Here is a 14,224-nt window from a genome sequence, read left to right as displayed (position 1 = left end):
TTTTTTAAAAAATAAATAAATTAACCAATAAGTAAATTAAATTAATTTATTTCTGAGAGCAAGTGGTGTCGATGAAAGAGAATCGTAAGACACAAGAACCTTGATGTTAAAATAAGAAATACTTTTGAAAGGGAAAATACATACCTTATAAGTTATTTTTGTTACTTTTTATGAATATTCTGCTAATAATGGCGTATGGTGTAATTTCCAAATATTTCCAACAAACATTTGATAGGGGAACTAGATGTAAACCTTCTGTGTTTCAGGCTTGAAAAAAAGGAAATGCAGTAAACATAAGTAATAGACTAGTAGTATTCAGTTGTGATTTTCATGGTTGTCTCTCTTATCTCTAATCTGTTGGTTAAAATGTATTATTTATTTATTTATTTATTTGTTTATTGTGTGTCTTCTAGAGAAAGGATATGGATATGACTAAAATTACTACTATAATATTACTACTACTACTACCATAATATTTCTAATATTACTACTATATCCTCCTGACTACCAGTAGTATAAATCTGTCCACTGTGGAGGACATTTGTAAAGCTGAATATCTCCATCCCCCTTTCACGCTATTAAACCCACTAATTTTGTTCTCTAAAAAGGACATCCAGGGCTTTTGAATGGTACCACATTTATAGGGGTGGGGCTTTGGGAACATCCTGTTTTTCCTCAAGGAAAATGGCATTCATTACCACAATCACAATCCACAGAAGAGGAAAAGTAAGTGCATAACTTCTTTTTGTTCAAATGTAATCCTGAAGTATTATTGTAATATTTATTTATGATATCTCTTGAGAACACATTAAACCATTTTCTAAATGAATATAACAACATTTTACCACAACATTTAAGAGTTTGAGAATTGTCTTCTGTAGTTCTGTATTTTTCAATTAAGAAGAACGAGTTTCATTGTCAGAGTTTTCTCATTACCCTTCAAACAGTCGGGTAAATTTAAAAAAATATTGATTAAACAATTTTTTTCTGGTAGTCAGGAGGATATTACTACTACTATATGACTAATATTAATACTATATTAATCCAAAATATTGCATTTCCTGTCATTTAATGAAATATATCACAAATGATTTAAATTTATGTTTTTAGTATTATTTACCCTAATCTTTAAAATCAGTGTGAGAATGCAAACATCATCTCCGATTTTATTTCTGTTGTCTCAAGTGCTTTGTATTCATCGAATGAAACCGGAAATTTGGAACTACTCGTAAAAGTACTATCATCACGCTGAAGCGCAAATAAATAAAAGTAGCTCATTTTTAGTTTAATTTTGAAAGTTAAAACCGGAAGTAACACTAATCATCGTGTTTATCTTTACCCTGGTCCTTTCTACCCTGTCCTCCAGCAGCCGGTGCAGCATCCGTTGCTTCGGCAGAGGACAGCGGGTGTTGGTAGGTCGCTGTGCCCGCGGAGGGAAAGGTCCTGGCCTGGGCACGGTTTCAAAAGAGGCCCCGGGGCCGCCGCTGGATGGAGTCGGGCTGCATTCAGACAGCAATGGCTATGGGTCTGACATCGAAGAAGGCGTCTGCTCGGAGCGTCGCGGTGGAGCGAAAAAACCTCATCACGGTTTGCAGGTATAGCTACATCACGAAACCCATCGACATACTGTTTATTTATCAGTACCTGTCCCTGCATGCCTCCCAGTTTATATGATTAATCTGAACACCACGGAGGGTTTTTTTTTTCATTTAAAATGCCCATCCCAGAAATGATTCCTGTGATGAAACAATAGATGGATGAAAAATTATACTGAATTATCGACACATTTCTGGAAAAGCAAGAGATGGAGAAGAGTCAGGTGCGTTTTCACCTTCACAAACCCCTGCCATCACACCCTCTTCTGGAGAATAGAAATTAATATTGTAACCTTTATTCCCTGGCTACAGTTTGCAGAAACATTTCTTATAAGACTTTGTATTTGTTATTATATTTAATGTAATGTAATGATGTCAGCATAATGTCCAGTAGATATAAAACAAGCCAACAGCAGATTTCCTCCCCCATCACTGAGAGCTGGAGTGGCTGAATGGGACAAGGGCATTGGAAACTGTGCAAGGACTCCTCCCTGCATCATTGGTCCTCCGTCCTCCTTCATTCAGCCTATAGAGTGCTGACATGGACTGTGATGTACAGTCTTTACGTGGCTCTGATAAACCACTATCCTCAATTGTGTTCAGACTGAAATTTCCTTTTAAAATAAAATTTCCCCCCCAAATTTATATGATTGTTTCAAATGTATTTGATATCTTTGAATATAGACATATATAAATGTCATTATGCATTATAGTGTTACATGTTATGTGAAATCACCAGTGACTTGTTGGAAAATTTCTGCTTTACACTAAAAAGTTTTCACAAAATTAGCATTCATGCTAATAATTTGTCTGTTTATTTCTTGGATGTTATGGCATCAATATGTAAATATACAGTAAATATACGTGTAGTTAAAACCAGGGGGAAAAAAGCCCAAACTCTCAGGTATACACACAGTCAACCATTTTTATTCCAGTTCCTTTCTGTCCAAGGTCTTGTCTGACATGTACAGAAAGGCTAAACACACAACATGAAGCAGAGCATGCCTGCAAAGAAATAAAAGTTTTAACAGTAGACGCAGAGAAGGTTAGCAGGGACACAAAAACACAGTTGTTTGCACCTTTTCCTGATCGTGCAATTGCACATGTAATCATTTAAGCATTTTAACGACAAACAAACCAGACAAGACAGAAATAAATCTCAAACAGTTTTCCATCAGTAACGCTAACTACACAGCCTCTTTCCTTTTACTAATGACGTTGATTAGCTTCATCTTAAGGGGATTTTCCTCCAGGCGTGTCTGTGTCGCTGCCCCATCTCCTTATTAATCACTTCTAACTTTTTATGTTGATCTTCCAGATGCCAGTCTGATCAGAGTTGATTAAAGTAGACATAGGTTGTTGTGTGATCGCTCAGATTAAGTGGGGAGAGATCCTGAATCGACAGTGGCCCTCTGGCTGGACAGTAAAGCTGGCTGGGCGTTGTTGCTGAATCCAGGATCCAGACTCGTGACTTCAGACACTGATATTTCCACAGCTGAATTTCTGCCTGGCTACGGTAGCAAAGTGATGTTAGTGCTTAATTAGTACACCAGGCCAAGCTGTTATTTACCCTAACACATATATGCAAATATGTATAAAGTTTGACCTCTTTTCTCTTGCTGTAAAAACATACTTGTTTAACATACAGTCACACACACAGATTAACATTTTCATTTCTTAACAATGTTTTTTTTTTTTTTATTGAGAAAATGGACTGTTTCTTGGTTCTGTGATTACTGGCAAAATCAACCTGGTATCTCGGTCCTCTTTAAAAGTTCTACACTTTTGGGATAATGCGGGTCACTAGAACCAGGCACAAGAACTTGGCTAATCTCTGCAGTGTTTCAGTGCCTTGTTTACAGTGGTGCACATAACAGAACCTGTTACAGATACATGTACAGCAAAAAGGCACTTGTACATTATGAGGAAAATCTGATGAAATGTGCATCATTTCAGGGGAACAGTTTCTGCAAAAAGCCTGCGTCAGGGTCTCAGAGGCATTACAATGAAGTCATCTCATGATTAACTGAAGTCAAGATAAGAGATAAAAATAATATAGATGTCTAATGTCAGGTGAAAACTGGCAACATTAAAATGAATGAATCCAAATGTTTTTTTGGCATAAGAGTGTACACTCTCAAGTTGAAAGTAAAACACAAATATTGGCTGTGATTATATGTATATGTATTTCAGTCTGAAAATTTAAATTTTAATGGTTATGAAGAGACTTTGTGATGTTTCATATTTCCAAAGTGACAACAGTGTCATCATGATCTGTTCACTGTTGCCACTAGCAACAGGCTCTCTCTTAACATAGCTTGGCTGAGGCTTCCTGCAGTAAGTGGTCATTTTCATGCAACTCCTTCTAATCTGAGTTCAAACTGAACAAATCTTTTAGGGATGATCTGTCAGAAAATTGCCTTGTGGGTTGTTATAAGACTCGTTCTGTTTTGTTATGTGTAAAATTAACTGTTTTTGGTGCTTTACTCTAGCTAAGGGGCTCTCATGCCGTTGTCCGTGACTGCAGGAAGACTGTTGCTGTGGGCACGGTGAACCTGAGAAAGAATAGATAAGATGAGTGAGACAGGTCTAATTTAAAGTGTTATCCTTTCAGCTACTTCCTGTAAACAAAAAGGGATCAGGGAGGGAAAGACTGGAGGCTGATGGGCTGCATCTTGGCTGAGGTTTGAGTTTTTCCGGGGCGTGGCTCAAGAGAGGAGAGTACTGTTTCTGTACTGTTGTAAACACAAATGCAGATTCACATTTCTTGGATGTGCTTTTGCAAATGGGTGGGTCTTTGTCCTTTTTATTATTATTCTTATTCTAAGAGACAGTTAGGTGCGATATTTGCATCATTTTGTGCATCTTTATACCTTATTTTTGTTCCATTTAAAAGACATAAAACATATATGTTTTTAGAATTTGCATATGTAGAGATTTTTCTGCTTCAATGGAGTCTTCTTTTGCATTTTTTAAAAATAATTTCTGCACCTGTATTTATTTTTACCATTACCATCAAGTATCTGAAAATACAGCAGAGGTTTCCATATGTGTGTCTGAACAATTTGGACACCAGTCATTAGCTGAAGAGCTTTCTCTCTCACCTTTAAAATCTGTTTAACACCCAGTTAATAATTTAACCCTGCTGTTATATACCCAAAGATCTGATTTACACTCTCAGCGCTTCTCAGCCAAACACCCTTACTGTCCAACTGACGCCCTGATCTCACTACACCTCCTCTTACCATGAAACACTTTACTTGAACACTTGTTTACAGAGGGGTTGGTGAGAGAGAAAGACACCCTGCTATAACTTTTACAACTTTTGGATTTGGCCCAAATTTTGATCCATATCTTAATATTTAATGGAAAATTTTTTTCTCATGACTTTTTCAGTCCAGTGCAGGACAGGACGTCCCCCCCAACAGTTCAGTACTGGGTGGTGTTGCACAATGCTGCCGCCAGTGAGGAGTTCACCCGTGTCATCTGATCCTGCCAAGACTGAAGAGAGAGACAGAAATAAGAGGAGAGAGAAAGAAAAAGGAGTCAGGAGGGCTTTTAAGACAGGAAAAGGGAAAAAAAGTTGAGAGTTGGTACTAGGTTTTGTGTATTTGAGTTAGGTGTCACTGAGGATCAGTGCAGTTTTTGCTTATCCTGTGTGGTGCTGTGGCTTTGGCACAATTGTGTAAGTACAGTAGAGTGGCGAGAAAGGAGAACAAGAGGGCATTTAACGAGAGCTGAGTGGGCTTGGCAGAGATCCAGGCTGAATGAGGGCGGCACAAAAGAAGCTTGTCAGAAGGCTTTGCAGTTGTTTTTCAGTGTCAAATCGTACCAAGAGCATGTTGCTTTTCCACGCTATCCATTTGCATTTGAGACATTCCAGCAATTCCTCTTCAGATCAAAGAACCTGAGTTAATTTACAATAATCTGCTTCAATCTTTCTCTTAAGATAACTTTGCCAATGCATTATCAGGTCATGCAGACCTGATAATGGTTCTTCTGTTATGATTTAAAATGACATCACATTAGAGGGATAGCTTAGCCATTAATCAGTGGTTCCCATGTGGTTTTCTAAGAGCACAGCACTGTGTATAATGAGGAGTTTCCTGCTTTCATGCATTCTTCTATCAAGGGATATAATAAGTTTTGTTGGAAAATTTTGTTGCTTTTTACCACTGCTGATTTTAGATCTCAGTCAGGAAAATAATTTTTCCCCTCCCAATGCATCATGTCAGATGGGATTCATTCTGTCATGTCAGCATCAGCATCAGCATCAGCAGCCAGGAGCAGATATTTTTGGGGAGCTGAGCAGTTACTGAACCCCTGCTGTAACATGCAATACTTGTTCTTACTGGCATCACCTCCCAGTTTAATATTTGCAGTATTGTGAGGTAATGGCCATTTTACAGATATATCTCTAGATATCTACAACACATAGAAATGCTGCCTGACCAGTTTGTCTTTGCAGAAAAGGTTATCAGACAGAATTTAGACTCCACTAACCTGTCTCCTTGATAAATCCGGCATGAAAAAACAAAATCAAAGTTCCACAAGTAAATTTATTCCAGTTTTTGCCCTCAGTTGGAGTCGACCCTGTGCAGATGCTGTAGTGGTGTCCATATGTTCTCTGTGATGATGCTGTTTTCTTGTGACATTTTGCGCCAGTCCCCCCACCCCGTGATGTGGTCCCCTTTCATCTAGAGCGTCTTGCGTTTGGGAAATAAGGCTTTCCGAAAAGATGTGGTAGTGGTGCCTCTGCTGAAGGAGGCGCCACCTAAGGAGATCTTGGTCTTCCCACTGGTGATAGTGGAGGACCCCAGAGATGTTGTGCTCCTGCCCCGGGTGATGGAGGAGTTCCCCATGGCAAGCTTGGTCTTCCCCCTCTTTATGGTGGTGTTGCCCAGGGTTAAGGCTGTCTTCCCCTCGGTAAAACTGGTGTTGCCCATTGAGGAGAAGCTTGTCTTCCTGGCCCAGATTCAGCAGCGGGGTTTGGGACTCACTCGACGCAAAGCATCTCACACTCATGCAGCACACCCTGCCCTGCAAGCCTTCGGGGTTAATAGTAACATCAGCTGGGATCCAGAGCAGACCAGAATGCTAAGCATGGATAGTGCGACCCCCGTGTCACATAATGCCTTCGTTGAGCTGGTCTACGTGGGCTTTGGAAGGCCACATACCACCCATGTGTCCTGTGAATGGACAGAGGCAGCCGTAGGTGGCCGCAGCCTATCTGGGGGGACTTGGACAGTGGAACGATTGTCCCATCACCACGACGACACCGGACGATTGAAGGACACATTGTTGCAAAGAGGACAGTCTGCGGTGACATCACTTTCTTCTGAACCATTGTTCCCTATAGCCTCTGATTGTAAGACATCCCCTCTGCATACAGCTGTACACACCATATGTAAAATCCTTTGTACACTGTCACTTTCTACAGCCTGAAGGCTAGATGAGTTCCTATTCTTAACATGAATTTGAGGCTTTGATTGTGCCTTTTCTATGCATATTGCATCTTTTCCGTTTCAAATATGGGTGTGGTTCCTTCATTTGTTGTGCATCTTCTTGCATCCATTCCAACTCCTCAAAAATCCACTATTTAGTTTCTTCCATTTAATGAAATCGTATATGTCATAAAAATATCAATATCTGCATACAAAACAATCAAGCAAAGCAGTGTTTAAACATGTTACCTTTATAAGCACTGTTACATCAATTAACTTTTACAGTCTTGTCGAAAACAGAGTTTGCCGTTGAATGCACATTGGCATAGTTATGGAAATGCAGGAGGACCTATCGGCATGCACAAAACTCCTACATTTATACCAACGATGTGGACATGTTGACGGCTGCACAATACAACAGAGTAGTGTTGATGAAAACCACACATGCTGTCGTGTCTCCACATATATCTCACATTTCGGGTCACACTTCCCCTCCCTGCCAAGTCAACACACCATAAAGCCTCATCTCATCACTGTCACATTTGTATCACATGCTCAGCAGGGCTCATGTCTGCTTGCAAACCCATTAGATCTGCAACTCATTTAGCACCCTTTTTTTCTTTTTTTTTGGGGGGGGGGGGGGAGACCAACGCTTTTATTTTGCACAAGCAGATAACATATGATTAAATAATATCTTTAAATATCTGATAAACATTGAAACATTGATCACAAACACAGCAGCTCATTTTTACTGACTTCTAAAACTACTGACCTTCTAAAACTGACCACATAGACATATCCATGGTTTCTTAAGTGTGTGCAGGATTCAAGTGTGAAAATTCCAGTAGATGTTGCTATGCGTTTCTTTGCCTCTGACGAGGGTGGTTTTGACCACAGACACAGACTTGGTCCCATGGCTGAAGGTCAGAGTGATGAGAGAGCTTGTGGTCTCCCCTCGTGTCACAGAGGTTTTGCCCACTGCTACGCTGGTGTTGCCCAAAGTTACGGTGGTTCTGCTCCAGGAGATTGAGTATTTACCCCAGGAGATAATGTACTTAGTCCTCAGGATTGAAACCCTGCCTTTGGTGAAGGAGGTCTTGCTTGACGAGAATGTAGTTTTCCATTCTTTGTTAGAGTCTTTTTTGGACTGCTTGGCTGCTTTGAGTGTCTCAGCCCTGGCTTCCGGGGTTCTTTCCATCTAGGTGTTCCTGCGCTTGGACGTCAAGGCTTTGCGGAAGGAGGTGGTAGTGGTTCCCCGGCTGAAGCTGGCCCGTCCAAGAGCCACAGTCGTCTTTTGCCTTTGAATGGTAGAGTCTCCCATGGAGGTGGTGGTCACTCCCCTGAAGATAGAGGAGTTGCCTAAGGAGACGGTAGTCTTTCCCCTGGCTATGGAGGTGTTTCCTACCGCCAGGGCAGTCTTGCCCTCTGTGATGCTAGTGTTGCCCATCGAAGCGGAGGCAGTCAGCCTGAGCCTGGGTGCCAGCTCTCAGCGTACACGCTGCATAGCAGTCCTTCTGTGGTGCAGAAGGGTGAGCCTGTGAGGTCAAAAGCCAAACTAAAGCAGCAGCAGCTTCCCTAAATAGATCAGACCACAATGTATAGATAAGGGGGAGGGAATTATTTGATCATTCTTTGATGCTGGTCGGTCCCTCAGAGACAAGACCCAAAAGGACCTGGACACAGCATGCACAAAGACTGAAAAGACAGGGGGTTAATTGTGTTGATTTCATGATAACACTGCCAAAGCACTGAAGGGGGTGCTTTGTGTAGTATACAAGACAATTGGGGTGACCTCAGTATGATAAGATGGCGTGGTTCCCAAAAAAAAGAAAAAAAAAGCCCTCCCTGCCGTTGTTGAAATACAGTAGTACATTTGTCTGCTTTGGTACAGTACAGCTCACAGCTGTGTGGGATGTTCTGCACAAAAGCAACTGTAAATCTTTAACACGTGCATTTACATTTCTTCCCTTTATGTTGTGTTGGGATTTTACTCAAGCCTCATGGTTTGTGTGCTTCTGTTTCAGATTCTCTGTGAAGACTCTCCTTGAAAAATACACAGCAGAGCCCATAGATGACTCATCCGAAGAGTTCATTAACTTTGCTGCTATTTTAGAGCACATCCTCAGCCACCGCTTCAAAGGTAACACTGCAGGTAACATAAAACAGCAAACGAGGGACAAATCAGTTCACATGACTGTGTATGTTAAGTAAAAACATTTTTAAGATCAAACTTAAACAGAACTTTCAACATTTACCATTGAAATAGGCTGATATGATTGTTTAACAACTATAGCAACTAATAATGTACCATTTTGGCATTTTTAAATGTAATAAAGCCAATTATGTAAACTTACTCAAAAATGTCACCACATCTATTTTTGATGACAAAACTCTACATTTCTGAGAAATGCAGTCTTATTTGTTCTTGAAACATTATTGGCTGCAGTTATTGAATTTTTTAAAGGATTATTTTAATGCTAAGGTAATAACCACCCAATAGAATAGTAAACTATTACATTATTGGCTCAAAAGATTTAATTACATCATTGACAAGTTATTACTGTATTGGCTTTATTACATAAAAAAATGTCAAATTTATTGCATGACTGGCAAGTTATTATGTTATTTGTTATTGGCTGTTATTGCATTATTGGTTGTTATAGTCACTTTAAAATGGGTCTGATTATACAGTCAGCTGGACTGTGTCCATGGCTGCGTACTATAGTTTGGCATTCGGCATTTTTCAATGCTGTGTTTTACTCTTGAATCAGGATCTGGAAGCTGGTTCAGCTCAGATGGACAGCGCAGTTTCTGGGAATATATTCGGCTGGCGTGCAGCAAGGTGCAGAACAACTGCATTGCCAGCATCGAAAACATAGAGAACATCAGCACGTCACGAGCCAAGGCAAGAATAATTTGTATGAACAACTGTGTGTGTGTGTGGGTGAGTGTGAGGCCCTTCTGTTCCTGCTGACTTCTTCTGTCGGTTTACAGGGTCGGGCGTGGATTCGAGTGGCGCTGATGGAGAAACGCCTGTCTGAATATGTGTCCACTGCTCTGAGGGACACCAGAACAACCAGGTCAGATGTTATTGTAACTTTTTTTTTATTTTGAGAGATCCAGCTGCAGGTTTTCTTCACCACAATATCAAAACAAACAAAAAACATATTAACATTTCCTCCATTATGATACTTGGCAGTTGATAAATGAACACTTCTTACCTGCACCTGACAGGAGGTTCTATGATGAGGGAGCCATTATGCTGAGGGAAGAAGCCACGGTCCTAACAGGCATGCTGATTGGACTGAGTGCCATTGACTTCAGGTGAGCTAACCCAGAGACTCACACCAGGCTTTTTAATGTTTTTAAAGAACCTTTAAATTAAATGATGGTTGCCTAACTTTTTCTTACCTGTTATTTAGTTTGAGGTGTAATAAGAATCAGAATATACAGGTTTTAGTATATTTTGAATAAGTTGGTATGCTCACAGGTGTACACTACTTACAAAAAAAATTAGGGATGTTTGGCTTTTTGTATGATGTCAGAATGAATATAAATAGACTAAAACTTTTACAACTTAATTTGACTTTCTCCAAACTTGTGAAAGCACATGTACGACGTTTTAATGTTTAAGTATTTATTGCATAAAATGCTGTTTTCTAACAAGGTGATTAACCACAGAAAAACCCAAAAGAGACATCTGAACCATGAATTTAAATAGTAAATAGTATTTAAAGAGTCCTCTTTTTGACATGGTAAGACCAGAACGACACCCAACTACCATTGCATGATTCTACTCAAATGTCCTGCATTCATGATATAACATCGGTGTAGATTCAACCTTTTCCATTTTGTGTGAATTTTAGAATATTGCCTTGCCTTGATGTGAGTTGTATATAATGCACAGACCAAATGTACATACAAATGCTAATAAAGAAACACCTGTGCAGTTTTTGTTTAAAGGGTGAGACTCTGGATGGGAAATCCCCCGCTGTGATTGACTACACACCCTACCTGAAGTTCACTCAGAGGTGAGGCTCATCTACCTGATCTATTTAATCTATGTTAAGCTTTACATGTGTGTATGTGAAAGATGTTTAGTGAAACAACGCTTCTTCCTCTCTGTTGTGCAGCTATGACTACCTTAGTGATGAGGAGGACCGGCGCAGTGTTGACAGCAGCAACAGTGAGGAGAGCGTCCCCGAGCATCCCTACATCCCTCTGGTGACAGACGAGGAGAGCTGGAGCAACAAGTGTCGCAAGATGGAGCAAAGGTTTAAGATTGTTTACGCCCAGAAGGTGACTCCGAGCAGCCTGTAATTCCTGCTGTTCCTTATTAATTTCTCCACAATTTTCCTCATGTGATCATGTGTGTGCTGTCCAGGGTTATCTGGAGGAGCTGGTGCGCTTGCGGGAGTCGCAGCTGAAGAATGTGGAGACAGAGAACAAGCGTTTCAGAGCAAATGTGGAGGAGCTGACAGTGCAGGGCCAACAGGAGAAGAAAGAGCTTGAGGCCATCATCCTGGAGCTGCAGGCACAACTGTGAGGAAGCACAAACTCTAGATTAACTTTTTTTTTTTTTTTACTTTCCTTTAACAAACCCACAATAACATAATAGAGTGTTTGTAACAAAGAAAATTAGATCTCTTATGGTAGATTTTGTTCACTCATCAGCTCTACCCTCATGCCATGTGATTCCTCCCATCTGGCTAAAGATCTTTCCATCCCACTGGTCAACCAGTGGTCCACTATCACAAACAATCGAGGTGATGTCAAGCTTTTCCGCAGGTAAACAAACATGACTGTATTTAGCCTGTTAATCACACACTGAAGATCTTACGTGAACCAAGTGAACCAGGGATTGAACTGTCTCATGTATAAATGCCATTAATGTTATTGTAGCTGCTTTTCTTTGTATTAAAGTGATATTTGTGTTGCACAGGAGGAGCTTCCACAGTCTGGAGCAGCTTTCTGCTGATGTCAGTCTCAATTCTGACTCCCTGAAGACTGATGGGAGGCAGAACGGAGATGCTGCCTGGACCTCAGCAGGTAAAACTGCAGAGACGTTGCACCCCAAAATGTTTGCTGCATCATTTAATGTGCAGTGAGTACTACAATAAAAACAACAACAACAACAACAATAATAATAATAATAATGATATTAATAATAATAATAATAATAACAATACATACTGGGTGCCATTCATGATACTCAAGGGCACCTTACGGGAAGAAAATTAAATACATTGAATTAAAATACATTAACACATTTAAAACTTACAACATGTGAGCAACTGGTCACAGGGAGTTGCAAAGTTTAAACAGATGGGTCTTGAGTTTTGCTTTAAAAAGTGGAAATGAATGAGTGTTCAGGCGGAAGCGAATTCCACAATTAGGGAGCAGAGCTGCTCTGCTCCCCACTGTAATAAGGCGAGCAGAGGGCCTGTGAGACAGATGGAAGAAGAGGATCTAAAAGTGCAAGCAGGTATGGAAATATGGAGGAGGTCAGAAAGGTAAGGAGAAGCAAGGTTGTAAATGACCTTGTACTGTAGGTAAGAAGTAGTATTTTGAAGTCAGTGCAGTATGTGATGGGAAGCCATTAGAGCTGCTGCAGGACAGGAGTGGTGTAATGGGTCGATGGGGTCCTGGTGATGTGTTTTGAATTCTGTACCAGCTGAAGTTTATGGAGGATTTTCTGTGGGAGAACAAACAGAAGGGAGCTGCAGTGATCACGTCGAGACATCACAAGACTGAACCAAAATGGAGGTGACTTGATGGAGGGATGCAGACGGTTATGTTGTTAATATGACGTGAAGGAGATCGTGCTATGGAGGATGACACCCAAACTCTTGACCTGAGACGAGGGGGAGATGGCAGAATTTTCAATGAAAGTTGTGAAACTGTGGGATTTAGCTAAAGTGGATTTAGTATTTACAAGTAACATTTCTGTTATATTACATTTCTTCTTAAATCACTTTTGCTATTTATTATAATGGCATGTTATTCCTAGGATGTGCATGAATGTTATTGTACTTTCTCCACCACTACATAGACAGCCATCCATACACATGTATACACACACATTCCAATGAAGCCCTGTGTGCTGTGCTTCATGTAGGCAGCTTGAACTATACATAATCATGAGTTGAATTTGATTGTGTTTTCTGTGTTTTGTTGCCATAGGAAAAGACAACACTCCCTCCATGCTGGGTTTGTGTGGTTCTCTGGCCTCTTTACCCAGCTCCAAATCCCTGGCAAGCCTCAAGTCAAGTGAGTGTTTGGTCAACATCAGCACTGAACCCAGTCCTGCGCTCTCTCCCAGCTAGGAGCTCCAGACCAACAACAACCAAAATTGAACCCCCAGCCTGTCTGCCTGGTGATGCTGCGTTGATCATGCCCAAGCACCCGACTAAAGCCCTGCTCCCGCCATATTTCCATCTCCATGAGATTTCAACAGGAAAGTAATGACAGAACATGTGGATTTTTTCTACATGAGAGAGAAATCATGAAGTTGAAAGGATCCATTTCTTGTGATTCTATTTTTTTTTCTTCTAGCCTTATCCACTCAACTGTTTGCTTCTACTCTACAACCACCACTTTGAACTCTCCATGAATCCTTTCATCCAGAATCATGAAACTCATCCAGTCACACCTGCAAGACCTTTTCTGAAGCATCCATCTACCTTCTAAATGTCTCCATTTGCTCCTTATTTGAATGTCAGTATTCTTCCTTTGGCATCAGTTGTGTGTTACGTCACCTTTTTGGCATATTTTATTCTATTTTTGTGTCAAAAGCACCTGCAGCAGTTTTGATGAAAACACATGTAACAGATTTTATGATGATTTAAAGAGAGAGTAGGTTTTACAGACCACTTTTTACAGTGTCAAAGCAAAGACAAGTCTGTTTTTAAGAGTTTACCTGAATGGTGTTTTGGGTATATCACCCCTAAAAGTGTGTCATTCTGGCTTAATCAATCAAACAACACTTAATTCTGTGCAGCCATTTATTGATTCTATCAAATCTTAAGCTACCACATACAGTATGATCATGTGGTTGGTTTTATCCGGTACAGCAGAGCAGTTTGTTCTTCTTACATGCATACAGTTTGTTTTTTTCTTTAATTGTCTTGTCTTGCAATAAACTGCCTTTTCCATTATCTCTGCTGTCTGTGCGGATTATATCAA

General features: G+C 40.3%; 1 protein-coding gene and 1 long non-coding RNA gene across 3 annotated transcripts; one reads left to right on the top strand and one right to left on the bottom strand.

The window, feature by feature from the left end:
* Nucleotides 1-1,340: 1,340 nt before the first annotated feature.
* rundc3aa (RUN domain containing 3Aa) lies at nt 1,341-13,555 on the top strand. Of its 2 annotated transcripts, none has more exons than XM_041972125.1 (11): nt 1,341-1,595; nt 9,064-9,179; nt 9,811-9,944; nt 10,034-10,119; nt 10,274-10,363; nt 10,990-11,070; nt 11,173-11,338; nt 11,424-11,581; nt 11,714-11,827; nt 11,982-12,088; nt 13,223-13,555. In XM_041972125.1, the coding sequence occupies exons 1-11, from the start codon at nt 1,489-1,491 to the stop codon at nt 13,363-13,365; spliced, it is 1,302 nt and encodes a 433-aa protein (XP_041828059.1). In that variant the 5' UTR covers nt 1,341-1,488; the 3' UTR covers nt 13,366-13,555. The 2 variants fall into 2 exon arrangements, with proteins under 2 accessions (XP_041828059.1, XP_041828051.1); XM_041972117.1 differs by having other exon boundaries at nt 9,064-9,191.
* LOC121631305 lies at nt 2,507-6,280 on the bottom strand. The gene is made up of 2 exons (XR_006008716.1): nt 6,099-6,280; nt 2,507-5,096 (listed from the first exon to the last, which is right to left on the bottom strand). It is a non-coding gene; the product is annotated as an uncharacterized LOC121631305 (long non-coding RNA).
* Nucleotides 13,556-14,224: the final 669 nt, after the last annotated feature.

This window comes from Melanotaenia boesemani, chromosome 2 (genome assembly GCF_017639745.1).
Source record: "Melanotaenia boesemani isolate fMelBoe1 chromosome 2, fMelBoe1.pri, whole genome shotgun sequence".
NCBI lineage: Eukaryota > Metazoa > Chordata > Actinopteri > Atheriniformes > Melanotaeniidae > Melanotaenia > Melanotaenia boesemani.
Note: the sequence above shows the minus strand (reverse complement) of the source record. Positions and strands in the feature narration are given on the sequence as shown.

Excerpts from the sequence above, each read along its gene's own strand:
- rundc3aa (XM_041972117.1), top strand. The coding sequence starts at position 1,489 with ATGGAGTCGGGCTGCATTCAGACAGCAATGGCTATGGGTCTGACATCG. Across the intron at positions 11,339-11,423 it reads AGATTGTTTACGCCCAGAAG|GGTTATCTGGAGGAGCTGGT; the intron begins GTGACTCCGAGC and ends TGTGCTGTCCAG. Across the intron at positions 11,582-11,713 it reads CTGGAGCTGCAGGCACAACT|CTCTACCCTCATGCCATGTG; the intron begins GTGAGGAAGCAC and ends TTCACTCATCAG.